At 39.5% G+C, this 20,140-nt stretch overlaps 1 protein-coding gene across 1 annotated transcript in view; it reads left to right on the forward strand.

Moving 5' to 3' along the window:
• The first annotated feature begins 17,091 nt into the window (after window positions 1-17,091).
• Window positions 17,092-20,140, forward strand: part of LOC126163147 (ubiquitin carboxyl-terminal hydrolase 22) — a 131,482-nt gene continuing 128,433 nt past the window's right edge. Inside the window, exons 1-4 of the mRNA XM_049920076.1 lie at window positions 17,092-17,696; window positions 17,888-18,020; window positions 18,114-18,329; window positions 18,561-18,733. Of these exons, the coding sequence (XP_049776033.1) occupies window positions 17,577-17,696; window positions 17,888-18,020; window positions 18,114-18,329; window positions 18,561-18,733 (642 nt within the window). The 5' untranslated portion in view covers window positions 17,092-17,576. The remainder of the gene's footprint in view (window positions 17,697-17,887; window positions 18,021-18,113; window positions 18,330-18,560; window positions 18,734-20,140) is intronic.

Consider the following 20,140-nt stretch of genomic DNA (forward strand, 5'->3'; position numbering starts at 1 on the left):
CTAATCTTCAGCATTCTTCTGTAGCACCACATTTCGAAAGCTTCTATTCTCTTCTTGTACAAACTGTTTATCGTCCATGTTTCACTTCCATACATGGCTACACTCCATACAAATACTTTCAGAAACGACTTCCTGACATTTAAATCTATACTCGATGTTAACAAATTTCTCTTCTTCAGAAACGCTTTCCTTGCCATTGCCAGTCTACATTTTATATCCTCTCTACTTTGACCATCATCAGTTATTTTGCTCCCCAAATAGCAAAACTCCTTTACTACCTTAAGCGTCTCATTTCCTAATCTAATACCCTCAGCATCACCCGATTTAATGTGACTTCATTCCATTATCCTCGTTTTGCTTTTGTTGATGTTTATCTTATATCCTCCTTTCAAGATACTGTCCATTCCGTTTAGCTGCTCTTCCAAGTCCTTTGCTGTGTCTGACAGAATTACAATGTCATCGGCGAACCTCAAAGTTTTTATTTCTTCTCCATGGATTTTAATACCTACTCCGAATTTTTCTTTTGTTTCCTTTACTGCTTGCTCAATATACAGATTGAATAACATCGGGGAGAGGTTACAACCCTGTCTTACTCCCTTCCCAACCACTGCTTCCCTTTCATGTCCCTCGACTCTTATAACTGCCATCTGGTTTCTGTACAAATTGTAAATAGCCTTTCGCTCCCTGTATTTTACCCCTGCCACCTTCAGAATTTGAAAGAGAGTATTCCAGTCAACATTGTCAAAAGCTTTCTCTAAGTCTACAAATGCTAGAAACGTAGGTTTGCCTTTCCTTAATCTTTCTTCTAAGATAAGTCGTAAGGTCAGTATTGCCTCACGTGTACGAGTATTTCTACGGAATCGAAACTGATCTTCCCCGAGGTCGGCTTCTACTAGTTTTTCCATTCGTCTGTAAAGAATTCGTGTTAGTATTTTGCAACTGTGGCTTATTAAACTGATTGTTCGGTAATTTTCACATCTGTCAACACCTGCTTTCTTTGGGATTGGAATTACTATATTCTTCTTGAAGTCTGAGGGTATTTCACCTGTTTCATACATCTTGCTCACCAGATGGTAGAGTTTCGTCAGTACTGGCTCTCCCAAGGCCGTCAGTAGTTCCAATGGAATGTTGTCTACTCCGGGGGCCTTGTTTCGACTCAGGTCTTTCAGTGCTCTGTCAAACTCTTCACGCAGTATCGTATCTCCCATTTCATCTTCATCTACATCCTCTTCCATTTCCATAATATTGTCCTCAAGTACATCGCCCTTGTATAGACCCTCTATATACTCCTTCCACCTTTCTGCTTTCCCTTCTTTGCTTAGAACTGGGTTTCCATCTGAGCTCTTGATGTTCATACAAGTGGTTCTCTTATCTCCAAAGGTCTCTTTAATTTTCCTGTAGGCAGTATCTATCTTACCCCTAGTGAGAAAAGCCTCTACATCCTTACATTTGTCCTCTAGCCATCCCTGCTTAGCCATTTTGCACTTCCTGTGGATCTCATTTTTGAGACGTTTGTGTTCCTTTTTGCCTGCTTCATTTATTGCATTTTTATATTTTCTCCTTTCATCAATTAAATTCAATATTTCTTCTGTTACCCAAGGATTTCTACTAGCCCTCGTCTTTTTACCTACTTGATCCTCTGCTGCCTTCACTACTTCATCCCTCAAAGCTACCCATTCTTCTTCTACTGTATTTCTTTCACCCTTTCCTGTCAATTGTTCCCTTATGCTCTCCCTGAAACTCTGTACAACCTCTGGTTCTTTCAGTTTATCCAGGTCCCATCTCCTTAAATTCCCACCTTCTTGCAGTTTCTTCAGTTTTAATCTACAGGTCATAACCAATTGATTGTGGTCAGAGTCCACATCTGCCCCTGGAAATGTCTTACAATTTAAAACCTGGTTCCTAAATCTCTGTCTTAACATTATATAATCTATCTGATACCTTTTAATATCTCCAGGATTCTTCCATGTATACAACCTTCTTTTAAGATTCTTGAACCAAGTGTTAGCTATGATTAAGTTATGCTCTGTGCAAAATTCTACCAGGCGGCTTCCTATTTCATTTCTTAGCCCCAATCCATATCCACCTACTACGTTTCCTTCTCTCCCTTTTCCTACACTCGAATTCCAGTTACCCATAACTATTAAATTTTCATCTCCCTTCACTATCTGAATAATTTCTTTTATTTCTTCGTACATTTCTTCATTTCTTCTGATTTGTGTTTACTTGAAGGTAAGAATTCAGCTGTGCATCGGAAATGTAGAGGCGAGAGCCGCCTGGTCGTAGATGAGACCTGCAGACGCCATCACAAAGTGGTGATTAGTGGTGACTTGAAGAATATGGGCGACTTGGTGCACCTGTATCAGGCCACGAGATCAGTTTGAGTACGAGCAAGGCTGTCTGCAACGTAGTATATCAGAGCCGAAGCGAGTGTGGAACCAGCAGAGGCAGTGCACATGAGCAGGCATAGCGCCCAGCCGGCTTGCATTGTTTTGACTGGCAGGTACATGATGGTGACTGGGCAGAGGCACACTGTAGGTGTTTGTTTATGCTCGTTGCCCGGGAGACCGGGAGAGCAGTAGCGGGTGCCTGCTCAGCAAGGTTCAGCGAGCCACAGTAGATGTCAGGTGGCCAGCGTCTGCATGATACGAGGTGTTCACCAGTGGCAGAGAGCAGGTAGTCATCGGCTCGGCTCCACTGGGGTCGTATGTTGTCGCCGGGGTAGGCGGGGACACTGTCAGATGTAGCGCAATCGTGATGAGAATTAATCAATGAGTGGTGCTGTGCAAGTGCTAGCATTCTGTCAACCGGGCATAGTTTGAAATCTAGTGGAGCATCCTCATATGCGAGCATCACTGTTTGAATGCTCTCTGGCAGTTTTAACAGCCACGAAGTCCACAGGGTACTATTCAGGAGTAGGCTCATATAAATTTGTTGGCAAAAGCTTGCGCCACAGTGTGGAAGGTGTACTGTGACTGAGTGTGTTTTAAATTGTGATAGGTGTTGAAGCAAAAGTACCTTATCAGTCTTGTACTTGTTTGTGTGCACATCAAGCAAAAGTCACTAATGAGATCAGCATTACCACCAAAGTGGTTGAGAAGTACTGCACATTTGTGATTATCCTCAGTGACGTGTGTGGATTGCATTATGCACTCACTAAGCACGAACCACAGCATAGGTGAGTCCACGTTCAATGGAGGAAGTTTTGGCCCAAGGTGTGTGGAATGGTAAGGGTCACTGTTATGTGAGGCTGGCACCACCACGAGGTGGGCATCGCCCGGTGCGGTAGATGGCACAAGCAGAGGAGAGACGTTGTGGAGTGCCGTCTCGTACAGCGGTGAAGAAATATGTGGCACGGTAGGTATGGCAGGCACAGAAGCTTCAGAACAGAGCATGTCATGATAAGACGAAGGTATGTGCAGTACATTAGATGCGAGCTGAGCTTGAAGGCAGGCATGACTGGCAGTATGTGGTGCATAGTGCTGGTACACAGGAGCAGCAGATGCTGTGAGTACATAGTATGCTCATGAGGTAATGAATCTGGTAAGGCAGTTGTGCTGAATCCAGGCATTACACACTTGTGAAGGAGTTCCAGCTTGTGCACATCACATGTAATGGTGGTGGCTGCAAGTAAACACAGGGTGGGTGGTGGAGATGTGACATTAGTCAGGTGACGCGGGAGCAGCCATGACGTGGATGATGCAGGCAAATGCCACCTGACGATGTAGTCCGTGCCAGGTAGTTCACTTTTATGCCCAGGAAGATCACTCGAAGCCATGTTATTATGTCCGGGAGGTGGTAAATACTTTGAAATAGATTGAGGATCGTTTAGCCAGAGCCACTGTTGACCAACTATCGTGGCACTCTGATGGATGTCTATATAGTTTTGGATAACACAGGGAATGTTAATGCATGTAGATTCACTGGCACTAAAGGAGAGTCCATGGGAATAAGAGTCATTATTCCATGTGTGGAAGCTCGGAGCACTATGTGTACTGATGAATGGGGTAGCAGGAAGCCACTGTTCACCCGGAATCACATTTGTTGTCACAGCAGAATTGCTAGGCAGATAGTCACCCAGCAAAATTACAGTGCTGTCATGATAAGGTCACACTAAAAATTCGACACATGTCATCGGCCAGTTTGGTGTGAAGCGGCGTGATAGATGTGGAAACAATGGAAGCACTGTCATCGGTTCACTACACACTGCTGAATCAGACACTTGGCCAAGGTTTTGGTGAAATTGTATGAAACTGAGGACCAGAAAGGTCATGGAATTCACAGGTATTGACAAAGAGGTAAGACTGATGTCCTAATTGCTGCGGCAATTTAGGACAGTGGACCGGCACAGGAGATTTTGCATTTTAAACGCGGCATGGTTGAAATTTTGGGGTCATCACTGTAGGAAGTATGGTAAACAACTAACAAGTGTACAATTTCATACAAATATATTTTATTGCCCTATGAGGTACAAAACATGTTGCCACAAATATCTATTGGAGCAAACTAACTGCAGGTCCAGAGAAGTTAGTTGAGCTACCTCAGGGCAGTGATACTGTTGCCACAAATATCAATTGGAGCAAACTAACTGCAGGTCCAAAGAAGTTAGTTGAGCTACCTCAGGGCAGTGATGCTGTTCTGGACAACTCCACATAGTTATGGCCCATGGACCTACAGTTTAATGTGGACTCTGAACCAAGATGCCACTTGTGTTTCACATCAACAAACATTTCCAGAGATAAAGGAAGTGATAAAAATCCTAGGACTAACCGGGGATTCAACATCAGATCTATTAATCTATCAATGATAATATAACATAAACTTACCTTTTACAAGCTTTCAGAGGCAGTGGCTCCTTCTTCTGACAGAAGAGTTGAACGGGGAGGAAGAGGGGTGAAGGAAAATGACTGGAGAGGTTTAGGGGAAGGGGTACAGTCCAGAAAAGTCACCCAGAACCCTGGGTGAGAGGAGACTTACCGGACGGGATGAGAAGGGAAAACTGACTGCTGGGGACTGCACTGAACAAGATTTGAAAACCTGAGAGCTCGAAGGTAGAAGACAGCATAATATGCAAAACAGAGATTACTACTACAACATTGTGTATGAGTTAATAAGAGTGAAAAGCCATGTGCGTTGTACATAACAGAAATGGGACAGGGGATGGCGAAAAATAAAATAAATAAGTCAGAAAATGAAAGACATAGGAAACTAAAGCGGAGGGAAGGAACGAGTTGTTACTGTGAGTAAATGCTGAGCTGGAAGGAATTAATGTAAATTAAGTCCAGGTTTGTGGCAAGAATAGAGGACATGTTGTAGAGCTAGTCCCCACTTGCGGAGTTCTGAGAAACTGGTGTCTGGGGCAAGACTCAGATGGCGCGTGTGGTGAAACAGGCATTTAGTAATGACCTCTGGCTTGCACATTACCCTGTTGGCTGGTTGGTTTAAAAGAGGGGGAAAGGAACCAAACTACAAGGTCATCGGTCCATTGTTCCTAATAAAACAACGCCACAATGTGATAACAAAACAGACGAGACATATAACACAAAACACAAAGAAAGGAAGACCACAAGAACAAAGGAAAGGCAATGAACACTAAAAGGCACAAAAGAGGACAAGAAAACAACAGAGAGATGCAAGAAACAGTCAGAAGAGAGTAAAAGAAGGGAGCAGATTGCAGTGGCTGACCGACCACGGAAATAAAAAGTAAAAGCCAGCAACTCTGCAACACATTAAAACCTCCAACCTAAAAGCACTAGGGTGGAGGACAGAGAGGGGCAAAGGACTTGCGCTAAAACTCAGATTGAATGGTAAAACCCACTCTCATGGATGAAATGTAAAACCAAATCTGCTAAAATCAATGATAACGAGTCCAGCAACCGAAGATGAAGTCGCAGGGCAGCCAGAAAAGGACAGAGCAGAAGAATACGGGCTACTGTCAACCAGGCACCACACCGACACCGAGGTGGGTCTTCACGGTGCAGGAGGTAGCCGTGGCTCATCCACGCACGGCCAATGCGGAGCTGGCAGAGAACCACAGAGTCCCCGCCAGAGGCCCTCATCGAGGACTTCCACACATTTGTGGACCCCTTAATGGCTCGCAGTTTGTTGTATGTACTCAGATTTTGCCATTCCGTTTCCCAAAGCTGAAAAACCTTGTGGCGTAATAACAAACGCAGGTCAGTTGCAGGGATGCCCATCTCCAGATGTGGTTTCCGTGTAGCCTGTTTGGCCAGACTGTCTGCAAGCTCATTTTCTGGGATTCTGACACGACCAGGGCTTCAGACGAACACCACTGAACGACTGGACCGTTGCAGGACATAGATGGACTTCTGGACGGACGCTATCAAAGGATGATGAGGGTAGCACTGGTAAATAGTTTTCAGGCTGCTCAAGGAGTCAGTACATAAAAGAAAAGACTCCCCAGGGCACGAACGGAGATACTGAAGTGCACGAGAAATGGCCACCGGCTCTGCAGTGAATACACTGCAGCCATCGGATAAGAAATGCCGTTCAATATGGCCGCCGTGAATGTAGGCAAAGCCAACGTGACCATCAGCCATTGAGCCATCAGTGTAAATCACTTCAGAGCCCCAGAACACGTCAAGAATCGAGAGGAAGTGACAGCAGTTAAGGGAGTCCTTAGGGCCGTGTGAAAGCCTCAGATGAAGCTGTGGCTGAGGTGTACACCGTGGAGGTGTATGTGACACATTACCCTGTCCTCCACCTTCGAGCTCTCAGGTTTTCAAATCGTGTAGTAAGTCTCCCCTGACCTGGGATCCTGGGTGATTTTTCTGAACTGTACCCCTTTCTCTAAACCTCTCCAGGCCTTTTCCTTCAATCCTCTTCCTTCCCCTTCAACTTTTCTGCCAGAAGAAGGAGCCACTGGCTCCAGAAGCTTGTAAAAGTTAAGTCCTTTTGTGTGAGTGTTCTCCTGCTGCCGCTTGGTGAGTAGATTTTTTATCTATCCATTTATATTAGACCTTTGGATTTGTAATATGCCACATTACCACAGAACCACATCAACCAATTTCACATTTAAATATGGTTGCGTGTTGACCATTTACAAGCTCATGTGAGTCTGCACAAAAAAATGTAGTTCGGTAACACAAGTGAGTATAAAATAGTTTAGAAAAAACAAGTTTTGACATAAAAATTCTTCTATGAAATAGAAGTAAGTTAGTTATTCAAAAGGACATTACCAGCATACTTTAAGATTTTGATTTGCTATGTATCAGGGACTGTATGGCATACACCTGTGCAGTAAAGACCTCCTTTCTTACAGATGAATTATCTCAGAATACAAGTCTGTATGACATTACTGAATGGAAACACACAAATTGTGCAAACTTACTGATTTGGTTTTCACTGTGGTCTCCTATAACACAAAGTGCAAAAGTGGTGAAATTGAATTGTCTACAAGGCTCCACAATTTTTGAAGATTTTACTTTGCAGAACTGACTCCAGCTAAAGTTTTACATCTATCACTAGTGTTGCACCCTTTGATGTGCAGAACTGAATATTATGCATTTTTTTAATTGACAAAGAGACCATTTGCAAGAAACCAGTCGCTACTATTTCTAGGCATTCGAGTAATTTAGGCCTAAAGGTCACTAAAAACATTCTACATGTTGAGGTATTTATTATTTTTTTATTCACTTATTTTGTAATGACAACACAAGAATATCATCTAACTCAGTTGATGGCCACTAAAAAAAAAAAGAGTGCCAACAGACAATGAAAGATAAAGCACACACTGTATCATGCAGTCCAGCTACTCAGTATGTGCAGAAACATGCAAACATCAGGTGTAAAACCAACAATGAAATGAAGAACAGTCCTAAAACTGTCAAGACATGAACCTTTCAGCTTAGGGTTGATCATCAGTTTACTAAACGGGCCAAGTTGTTGAGAACTATGGACTGTCTGAGAAGTTAATTGTTCTCAATAAAGGAAGCCACCAAAATTTTTAGAGAAGCAAAGCAAAATAGATATATAGTGTAGATGTAGACATAGCGCAGGCAGCAAGCTGTCACTGAACATCGTAACAGCACCCAGAAATGGGTGGATCATGTTATGATTATCATCCTTCAAACCACTGATGTGTTCATTACAAAGTCTTCATGACACTACAAAAATTGGCAGCGCACTGGTGATGAAAGGAGTGTCAATCCATAATAAGGGCAAACATGTAACTATGCACATGTTGAAGTTTTGCTGCGAACTTCACAAACTTCGACACAGTGAGAGCCTAATCCCACCTAATTATGAGTTAGGAGAGAAAGAGGAGCTCATGACAAGAGTTCTTGAACTCATTTAACATTTCCAAAAAAAAGTCACAGTAGATTCAAAACGATTAGGATGGCTTTTCGGAGAGGTAGGAGGTGGCATATTACTAATGTAACATGACTACACTCCCAATAATAAGGAACTTTACACCTGTCCATTTTCCTTGTGACAGCTGGATAATTCTTTGTATGTGGCTCATAACATTGCTCCTGTAGCTAACAAGGAACATTATACCATATTCTGGAGGAAACCCTCCTTGAGCGTCCCATTCAAATCAGTCTGGCAGGATGCTTCTCTGATTCATGGAAGGAGGCAATGTTAACCACCCCCCCCCCCCCCCCCACACACACACGGAAAGAATTATGAACTACCACTTTGTCTGAGCTCCTGAATCCAGATGATAGTGGATATTGCCACTCAAGTGGCAACAACGTCACACTGTGAACCTAGGCCATGAATGTCAGTTCATTATAATTAATAATTCAGACATTATCATGGAGAAACTAAACTGTTTTGTGTATTCAAAAACATTCAATATTACGTAGAAATATACGATGGGATGATTAAAAAAAAGGGGGAGGGGGTCATATAAACATAAAAATATTATAAAATTGTGAATATGTGATGTTTTTCTTTCTTTCTCACATTCAATTTTAACAGAAAACTTGTAAATGGCAACACCACGAATTTAGGGTCTTTTCCCAACATCCATCAAACAGTACCATGATGGCATAGCAACTGAAACATTATACAGATTGTACGGTATTGCAGAGCCAGTGCTGTTCATAAATATAACACAAAGTTCATTCAGACATGCACACACAACCAAAGGAACAGGCACCACAGCAGCTGCAGCCATTATGAAATATATGAAATGTATTGGCAGTTGCAAATACGAACAACCATCAGCTGTATAATGGAATGATGACAATGAAAATTTGTGCCAGACTGGGATGGCTCTAAGGTTAGACCTCTGTTTAAAAAAGGAGATCCATACAAGGTAGAAAATTATAGACCAATATCCCTTCTCCAATCATTTTCAAAAATTCTAGAGAAATTAATGAAAACCAGACTCATAAATTACTTAGATGCTCACAAACTTCTAAACTGCAATCAACATGGCTTTCGCTCGGGCCACAGCACAGAATCAGCTATCCATGCCTATACCAAAGAGATTGTCAGGAGTCTCGACACTAAAAAATGTGTAGTGGGAATTAACTTAGATTTATCTAAAGCTTTTGATACAGTAAATCACAAAATTCTGTTAAACAAGATGGAGGCAATAGGTGTAAGGGGAGTTGTGAAGCAGTGGTTTGAATCTTACCTTCAAGATAGAACTCAGGTGGTAGAAATCATCGCAGAACATAAAAATCAGAAAATCAAGTGGGTCTCAGATGCAAAGAAATTGGAAATAGGTGTTCCACAGGGCAGTGTTCTTGGTCCCTTATTATTGCTTTATATAAATGACATAAAAAATCCTAATATTTCTACCAAAATAATGTTGTTCGCAGATGACACTAGCATAATTATAAGTGATGATAAAAAATCATTAACCACCACAACTGATATGGTCCTGAAATATATTCAACATTGGTTTAATGCTAATGAGTTAACACTTAATCTAAGTAAAACAAATTATATACAGTATGGCAAAGCAACTCAAGATATGGACCTCCAATTAAACCTAATGGATAAGAAGATAGAGAGTGTACAATCCACAAAGTTTTTGGGCATGCACATTCATCAAAACTTAAGCTGGAAAGACCATCTCAAGTACTTATCCCACAGGCTCAATTCGGCATGGTTTGCATTGAGGATATTATCTAGAGTATGCAGCACAGACTGTACTAGACTAGTGTATTTTGCTTACTTTCAGTCCATCGTGTGTTACGGCATAGTGTTCTGGGGTAAAACTAAATCAAGCTTAACAGATATCTTCAAATTTCAGAAAAGAGCTATACGAATCATAACACATAGCTCTCCAAGAACTCACTGTAGGTCCCTTTTCAAAGAACTGCAAATACTCACAATACCATCACTGTATATTTTTAAAAGCATTCTGTGTACAAGAGCACATACGAAAAATCTATGTACAAATGAGGACTGCCATAATTGTAATACTAGAACTCGTAAGAATTTGTATGTAGAAAGGGTAAGGACAACACAAACCCAAAAGCATGTAAGTTATTTTGGAATAAAACTATACAATGCTCTGCGAGTGTACATGAAGTAAATAATAGATGAAGTAAAATTTAAGACTGAGCTTAAAAATTACCTTTTAAGCAAAACTTTCTATGACGTAGATGAATACTTTGATTGTGTGTAAATTTATTGCCGAAAATTTTAATTTATATGTCTAAATTTGTACTTTTACAAAATGCCTTGAAAGTGATATTCCATTATTATGTCTGTAGTACTGTACTAGTATGATAACTTTGTTGTGACAATTCCTACATCATGTAAATGATTTACAGGAAGATAATAAAATGAAATGAAATGAAATGACTCAAACCCAGATTTCCTGCTTCTTGTGAGTGGTCGCCTTACCAATAGGCTATCCAAGCACACCTCTTCCATATGTCGTCAACCATGTGTCTACAACCTGTACTCTTACATCCGTGTATTCCCATACATGGGAGACATTTTTAATTTAAAGTCACTTGCCTGGTGTCAGCTGACAAATACTATTTTGAAGGCATGTGTTGTTCATAATTATAATGCAATGTACAAAGAGGATGCCTGCAACAATTTTATAATGTTGTGATTATTGGTGCTTATTTATTTATTTATTCCATGTGATCTGATGGTACACAGTGTTCTGCAAATGTCAGAAAATATCAGTTAAAACTGTTAAAATATAGTATCCTAATGTATTATATTGCTCAATGTTTTCAATTTAACACAAATAGCAAGATTACTGTTCTAAGTATTCATTTATAGAGTAAAAACAGTGACACAACAAATATGACTTCACAGCTTTGCTAAATTTTATGTTGTCTTCGATGGACTTAATACTAGTGGGAAGATTTTTGAACAGTTGGAGGCCCATGAGGAAAGCTCCCTTTTTACACAGTTGAGTGTTTGTATGTAAAGCATGCAGATTTGAGTTTTTCCTGGTGTTGTGTTTATGTATTTCATTATTTTTTACGACTCTGGAGTCAGTTGGCACTATGTGGTTTCTGAAAAATTTTAGAGTCTTGAGAATGTATAGGCAAGGCAGTCTAAGGATTTCCAACTTTCTGAAGATGGGTTTGCAGGAGTCTCTGGGTTTGCTCCCAGTAATAATCCTCATTGCTCTCTTCTGGATTTTTAATGTGCTCAGGGCAGTTGGAGAATTTCCCCAGAATATCACACCATATTTTATGTAAGCGTAGTACACGCTGGTTAATGTTTTCAGGCTAGCACATGATATAAGTACACTCAATGCATAACAGCCAGTACTAATTCTGGAATTTACCTTTCCTGTATGTGTATTCCATTTCAGGTTATCTTGAACCCACAGACCCAGGAATTTGAAAACAGTGTCAGTATTTATTGGCTGGTTATTTACAGTGACAAGTGACTGCGAGGAATTTGCATTTTGTGTTATGTGAAAGTTCATGGAAGCTGTCTTTTTGGTGTTGATAGTTAATCTGTTGATTTTAGCCCAGTTGCTGAGTTGTTCAGTGGCCAAGTTCACAGCTTTTTGCACTGTGTCTGTATTCTCCCCTTTGAGGAGTACAGTTGTGTCATCAGCAAATAGTATCGTATTGTGTGCATCTACATTCAGGCTCAAGTCATTAATATACAGGAGGAAAAATAGAGGTCCCAATACTGAGCCCTGTGGTACACCTTGCTTTACAGTTTTATTACTTGATAGGATTTCGGTTATTGAGTTGGTTTGTCTATTAGTGTATTTCATGCTGACTCTCTGCATCCGATTGGTTAGGAATGTAGCAATCCAATTGTTTGCAATTTCTCTGATACCATAGTGTTCCATTTTTTCCAGCAATATTTTGTGGTCAACAGTGTCAAAAGCCTTTGACAGATCCAGAAATATGCTTGTTATGGGTTGTTTTCTATCTAACAGATCTAATAGCATATTCATGCAATCATATATTAAATACCTGCCTGGAAAGAACAGTCACAGAGGTGAGTTAATGGTTCAGCAATTGTGTGTACACAATTTTTTATTACAGCTGCTGCGATACCATCAATTCCAGTGAATATGAATTTTTTAACTCTCTGAGGGCTTTTGCAACATCAGTTCCAGTGACTTTGGTAATGAAAATTGACTCTGCACATGTGTGATATTTTTGGTTTGCTGGTTGGTAGTTTGTGTTAGGATTATTTTTGGCCAATTTTTCAGCTATGCTCATAAAGAAATTGTTGAAAGAGTTCACCACAACTTCGAGATTAGATATAGACTCATTGTTGAGTTTGATTGCTATGTTCGTGTGTGTAGCTTTCATTTCCCCTCTTTCCCTTTTTATGATATTCCACATTGCATTTACTATGTTGCTGGATTTGTCAATGTACTCATCATTTTGCATCCTTTTTGCTTGTCCTATCACTCTTCGTAGGATACATGTGTAGTTTTTATAGTATTCTGTTAGTTGGGGGTGGGGAGTCACTACTTTGTTCACATAACATGTGGAGTACTCTTTTATGTTTGCAAAAGATTTTTATAGCTGGTGTAATCCGAGTCTTGTTTCTCTTATTATTATTATTATTATTTTTTTATTCTTACTAGTTTTTGTGGAAAAGCCTCTTCAAAGTGGTGCATCATTTTGTAAAGAAATATGTTGAATTTCATGTTGACATCATGAGCTGTGTACATCTCTGTCCACTTTTCTTTACTAAGGTGGGTGTTTAGCTTGTTCAAGTTATCTTGAGTGAGAAACCTTTGTAAAGTTTTAGGTGGGACTGGGATTGAAGTGTCTTTGCTAACATCAACCTTTAGAATGACAGCTTGGTGGTCGCTGAATTCTGCATTGTATACTGCTAGAGTTGGGTTAAGTTTGCTTCTATCTGCAAAAATTTGATCTAGAGCTGTCTTGGATGTGGGTGTTGTTCTAGTGGGCTCATTTACAAGGCCATGCAGATTATAAGTTTTTGCAGTGTTAATCAATGTCTCTCTGTTGTGGGTGGGAAAGTCTATATTAAAGTCACCACATATGATCACATTCCACTGACTTATTTTGGATAGAAACAAGTACATTTGTAACAGAAAATTAATACTACCGGAGGGGGGATGGTTGATTATAGCTACAGGAGGGGGGATGGTTGATTATAGCTACAATTAGATTTAAATTTGTAAGCTTTATGGCTGCACATTCAAAGATCTTGTCTGATCCTATTTCCTTTAGGGTAGGAAGTGGACTATATTCAATGTGTTGTTTTATGAAGATGGCAACCTCACCATGTCCATCATTTGATCCGGAGTAGTGTTCACACAATTCTAAATCTGCTAGTGAGATTAACTTAAGTACATCAGTGCAGAGCCAGTGCTCTGCTAGGCATAATATTGAGATATCAGAGTTCACATCCCACGTCTGGCCATCTTGATTTAGGTTTTCCGTGAGTTCCCTAAATCACTCCAGGCAAATGCCGGGATGGTTCCTTTGAAAGGGCATGGCTGACTTCCTTCCCCATTCTTCCCTAATCCGGTGACACCAATGACCTCGCTGTCTGGTTTCCTCCCCCAAACAACCGAACCGAACTGAACTGAGTTCACTGGTCAGCAAAATGCTTAAGTCATCAGTTTTGTTGCTCAAGGAGTGGACATTGTGATAATAGATTTTCAGGTCTGAGAGGGGTTTACTCAGGGGGCTCAAAGTCATATTTACTGTGTCACTGACTTTCAGTTTAAATTGTGCTGTATTCCAGGTATGCTCGGCAAGAGTTACGTCTCAAGATCATCAGCATTTCAGAATAAACCTTTCACAAGAAGTGAGCACTATTTGAAAGTTCCTGGCAGATTAAAGCTACCAGTAAAAGTATCATACTGGAATCAACCTTGCGGCTTTCAATATGGTGCAGATGTCAACATTAGGCTTTGCTACCTGTTGGCTTGTCACCACAAACATTTATTTGGCTTTCACATTCATTGGCTTCATCAACTCACAACCAGACTGCCAACTTTTAATTAACCTAGACCTAGGCTGCACTACAGATCAGTCTGTCACCACGGTACCAAGATTTTAGGGAGGTCCAATGCCACACTCAAATTATGTGCCAGAATGGGACTCAAACCCAGAATCATGAATTTCTTGGGCAATGCTCTTAGCAACTGAGTATCCAGGCACAGCTCACAGCCTGCCCTCGCAGCTTTACTTTTTACCCATGCACTGTTGTTCTGTGCTTCTGGTGAACACCTTCAACACAGTGTTGGGAATACGGCATCCCAAAATACAGATGAGAGGGGAACCCTTAATTTCAATGGAGACTTGCCTGTTTTGAAAGATATCCTGTTCCAAGTTTGAGAATAACATTATTTCCTTCTTCGGCCCAAGCTTTTTTTATGGTGCCAGCTTAACTATTAAAACACATTTTTAAACCTCCGTACACACTTTTCTACATCTATGTTTACACCCATACTCTGCAAACCACAGTGATGTGCATTGCAGAGGGTACGTCCCATAGTGTCAATTATTAGTGTCTCTTCCTGTTCCATTCATGTATGGAGTGCGAGAAGAATGATTGTCTGAATGTCTCTATGATCACTGTGTGAGCAATATATAGACGGTTGCAGTATATTCCTAGGGCCATTATTTAAGCCAGTTATTGAAACTTTGTTAATAGAGTTTCTCAGGACAGTTTACGTCTATCTTCAAGAATCTGCCAGTTTGGTTTCTTCAGCATCTCTGTAACACTCCCCCATAGTTCAAATAAACCTGCAACCATTTGTGGTGCCATTCTCTGGATACGTTCAGTATTCCCTGTTCTACTTGGTGCGGGTCCCACACATTTGAGAAATATTCTAGAAAAACTCGCAGGGGCAATTTGTAAGTGATCTCCTTTGTAGACTGATTGCGCTTCCCTACAATTATATCAATAAACCACTGTCTACCACTTGATTTACCCACAGCTGAACCTATGTGATCATTTCATATGCCTACAATGTGTTACACCCTGTTATTTGTTGGAATTGGCACATACCAATTGAAACTTTTGATTGTGTACATATACTATGTAGCGTACTGTATATTCTTCAGGGGAAAACAATGAATGATTTGTGATTATTTTAATGTACATTTCAGACTATGGTCACAAAAAATGATATAATTACCGGTTTCAACTCATCACCAAGTCATTATTCGATGAAAAAAAAGAAAAAGAAAGACAATAAAATACCAGGAAACTAAATGACAAATGAAACTGTATGTACCGTACTTGAGTAAGTAACATCGCACCTTTACATCTGAGCAGAACAGGGTGAGACATTCACAATATACAGTGTAGACACTCCTGCTCTCTGATTGTTGGAAATGGATGCACTTTTCTATGTAACACTACAAAGTTGGTAACTCTTAAATAGCAAGTTTAAAAATTTCACACTACAAAACTGATAGTGAAATAAAGCATTCTCGAATCGTAAACCAGTAAAAAAAACTTAATGACGGTTATAAAGAAGCTTGACGTGTACTAGAAGTAAGAGAAGCGATGCTACACTGCAGACGTCTGAGCACATCTAGCATTATCTACGAGTACATAACGTACTTAATTGCGATTTTTTAGTAATTTCCACTTTGAGAAGGCTTTCCGTCACAATAAATTTCATATTGTGAATATTTTTATATTACATTTACGATTCAATAGTTAACCAATTAATTGAAAGCCGTCAATTTCAACGAACAGAGCGCAAATATATTTACAACTGTGAATGCTTTCCCGGGCAAGTTCGGTTGACGATTTACTAAATTATGTAATCAAGCACCGTACATATATAGATGTGTATAGAAGTTAATTCGTAATTTAGTTTCCTGGTATTTTGCTATCTCCCTTCTTTTCATATTTCATGATCTCTGACATGGTAACAACACAGTTATTTTAGACTGTGGTAATAAGTCGAAACCGATAACGACACCATCTGTGTGAGATGAGGCAGTACTATGTAGTAAACAAGTCAAACAAATCCTCTTTTGACCACTTTTTCATAAGTTTTCGGATTCTCTGTCATTTTATCTTGTAATAAAAACTGATTTTTTGTGTTAAACTGTCCATATAATTTTATTGCTTTATCTTCATAATACACAACTCTTCTGTGCAAATAACGACGTTGCTGTGTTCAGCAGCATTAATAAAGCAGGTAACATACCGTAAAGTGAACATTCAGATCAAAATGGCAAAATGTGGATTAATAGATAACTGGGGTATAGTAAGTGCAGGGTAAATCTCAGTGCCCATGTTTTTACTGGTTAACCATATACCGGTACAGATATTTAACGTTATTGCTGGTTTTACTCTCATACTAAAAAGCACTTGGTCAGTGTTGTATGTTAACCTGAAACTCAAATTTGGCACAACTTGGTCGAGGTTTGGTTCTGTTACATTGGATTTAAATTCAGCTAAATAGGTCTGATGCAATAGTTTTAGTGTTACTTCTCGTCCAGGCCCACAAATATTCTCTTTAATATGCAGTTTAATATGACATCAAAATATTATTGTTGATTGTTGACATCATGACGAATAAAGTGTCGTATGTTCGTGCACGTCAAAATTACGTCGCTTTCATGTACAGTCATTGCTTACGCTTCCCTTTAAAATTCGCGCCTATAGCCCGGCAGCAGCTGTACCAGCCACCTTGCAGTGAAATTGCGAACTAACAGACCTTTTGGTTATCTCAAGGAGAAAGAAGTTTTCGCATTTCGTTAACCCATTCATGATCTTCTGTACGATAAAATAATTGATGTATCACAGACATTTACATCTAAAGTGACGAACTGTACAATTTTTTTCTCTTAATTAGGGGGAACAGACATAAGTACAATTTTTCCTGCAATGTGACCGCTGGTGACTGAGAACGTTACACACATGTGGTGTTTACTAATACAAAGCATATCATTGAAATAAATTGAACGTTTCACCTCTCATACCCATGTGCCAATGATACATCTATATTTTATGTAATTTATGTACATAGCTTAGTTAATAACTGTTAAAAACGTAAGTTGTGACAACAAGTTCCGCTTTTCGTCATTAGAGGGGGAAATGGCTAAGTTTCGCCGGGCGAGGTAAAGACGGTGGTCGCAAGCTGCATGTAAACAATTGCAAGCTGTGTCCATTTAAATTTTTGGGACATTTTGGAGATGAGCGAAAATGGATGCACTCATCTGATAAGTTTTAAAGCTTCTAAGGGAACCAAGGCTTACAAAATAGTGTATTCTTGCCTCGTAGCGTGCTCGTCAGCTGAGGCCCGGAGAAGAAAGGTGCGTTCGTGACGGAATGTCACTCAGAAAATTGTATATGAAATTGTTCATTATACGTTATTCGTAGAAGATTAAATAATTTTTCTCTCATATACCATTAAATAGTGAGCAGCAGTTTCATCTTTATCTCTGGGTACTAATTTCTTGCATTCGTACTATCAGAAAAATAATGAAATTTCTGTTGTATACAGGCAATAGCAAGTCAGTGTACGGTGTGCAAGTACGGTGGGCCTCGGTTACATTCATGCTTGCATTGTATTTATTTCGGGTGTATTGTACGTGGTCACATGCAGGAACATGCGAAAGTGAAAAAACATTTCTTAGGTAAGGAATAGTTACGGGCCTGTTCAGTATGGTATGAAGAACCTAGCCGTTTTATCAGTTTACTGATACTTATTTTCAATGTTATGATTACAGCTGTGGAACTAACTTATGGAATGGTGATGTGTTTCCACTGTGGCGACTACATTTATGATAAGGAATTATCTAGTATAGCACTAGAAAAAGATGCACAAGTTTTCAAGAGAATTGGGCTGTCTGTACCATACAGACCATGGGAACCGAGTGCATATGATATCCGTCTGCTGCGAAATAACCCGCACAGAAGGCATATACTAGAGGACACAACCATTGGTAAGATATTATTCACTTGCTCTAATCTGCATCTGAGTTGCACAGTCTTTATACATGACATTTAATGACAATAATATGTTTTACAAATACTTCTGTGACTGGTAAGGGGAACTATATTTGTTAAAATAGCATTGCTGATGTGTAGTAATTTGTGTCAAGCCACAAATATTCGCTTATGTTACATGCTTATTATGTTCAGTCATATTTCTCATTAACTGTGTTATTCCACAGGTCTCAGAGGCCTAATTAACTTAGGCAATACATGTTTTATGAACTGCATTGTACAAGCATTAACTCATACACCTTTACTGCGAGATTATTTCTTAGCAGGAAAACATGTTTGCCAGTTTCGTGAACAACCTGGTCGGTGTTTGGTGTGTGAAGTTTCTAGGCTCTTCCAGGAGGTATGATGCTTGTACTCAGAACTTAATATATGGCAAATATTCCTTATCTCTTAGTATTTTTATATATATTAACATGTGAATGTTCTATGTGCGTATAAATATTCCAAATTCTGTGGAAAGCAAAATACATGACAGCATAAATTGTGATACGAATCTGCACCAAGTCAACAGTTGAGATGGTCATCTTTACTTTTTCTGTTTTGTGTGTAAGTTTTTGTTCATCCCGCTCCCCACCCCTTTCTCTCTCTCTCTCTCTCTCTCTCTCTCTCTCTCTCTCTCTCTCTCTGTCTCACACACACACACACACACACACACACACACACACACACACACACACTCTCTCTCTCTCTCTCTCTCTCTCTCTCTCTCTCTCTCTCTCTCTCTCTCTCTCTCTGTCTGCCAAGACAGAGTGATTTTTACTTTGTTCAAGAATAATTTTTAGTACATTGCTTGTACACGTGATATAGGAGGACAAGGGTAAACAGTTAATTTATGATTAAAATAATCATTGTGGTCGCCACAAACATAGTGCATAATAATATAAATTTGCTTATTATATTCCTTCTGCACATGGTAGCAGTGGTTTTTAAGTGAGACTACTTGATAAATACAAAGTAAATTATAGTGTGAAGTGACATAGTACATAATTAACTGTATTTGGTAAAAGAGGGTATGTATTGTGATGATCCAGAAATTCAGAGACAGGGTAGAAGCAGTGGTCCAGCAAGAACTGTTTTGACTTTGTTAAATGTATGTATTGTTGAAAGAAATTTTAAGTAAGAAGGCATATAGTTGTGTAACATAATCCCGGTATGATGCACTCCCCTTTTGCTCAAGTTTGTATTTATTATTTTTGTGTGTGCTATAGGTTCAGCTGCGTAGTTTCAAATGTATATATATCATAGTTATGTCTGAACAGATGTTTTTTTAAAAAAATATGCTTGCTGTTGTGAAACAAACAAGGCTGAGGCAATATTTTCAGACCGTTTAAAAGGGGTCTACAGGAATATCGACATTTAGCTTCTGTTATCACCCTGTTAATCTTTTTCTGTATTATTTTTATTTTTATTAGGTTGTGGAAATCTCCCCAACAAATGCTATATGCTGTACATCAGTCATGTCTTTATACTACTATGGTACATTGCTACCAGCTTGTCTGTGACTGAAATTTGAGACATTTTTTCCTCCAGTGGTGGAAACAGAATTTGCAGGGAATGACAAACAGGAAAAGAATAGTTATCAAGTGAATGATAGATTATGGTGAACTTAAAACATAACCATTTAAAAACAAATATGTTTTTGTTTTCAAAATAACTATATTCTTCAAAACGTGGGAGAAAGAGAGAAAACACTTCAAAAGTTCTGTATGAAGGATGAGTCATCAATAGGTACTTAAGCAAGACTGAG

Source organism: Schistocerca cancellata, chromosome 2, assembly GCF_023864275.1.
Source record: "Schistocerca cancellata isolate TAMUIC-IGC-003103 chromosome 2, iqSchCanc2.1, whole genome shotgun sequence".
In the NCBI taxonomy this organism is placed as follows: Eukaryota; Metazoa; Arthropoda; class Insecta; order Orthoptera; family Acrididae; genus Schistocerca; species Schistocerca cancellata.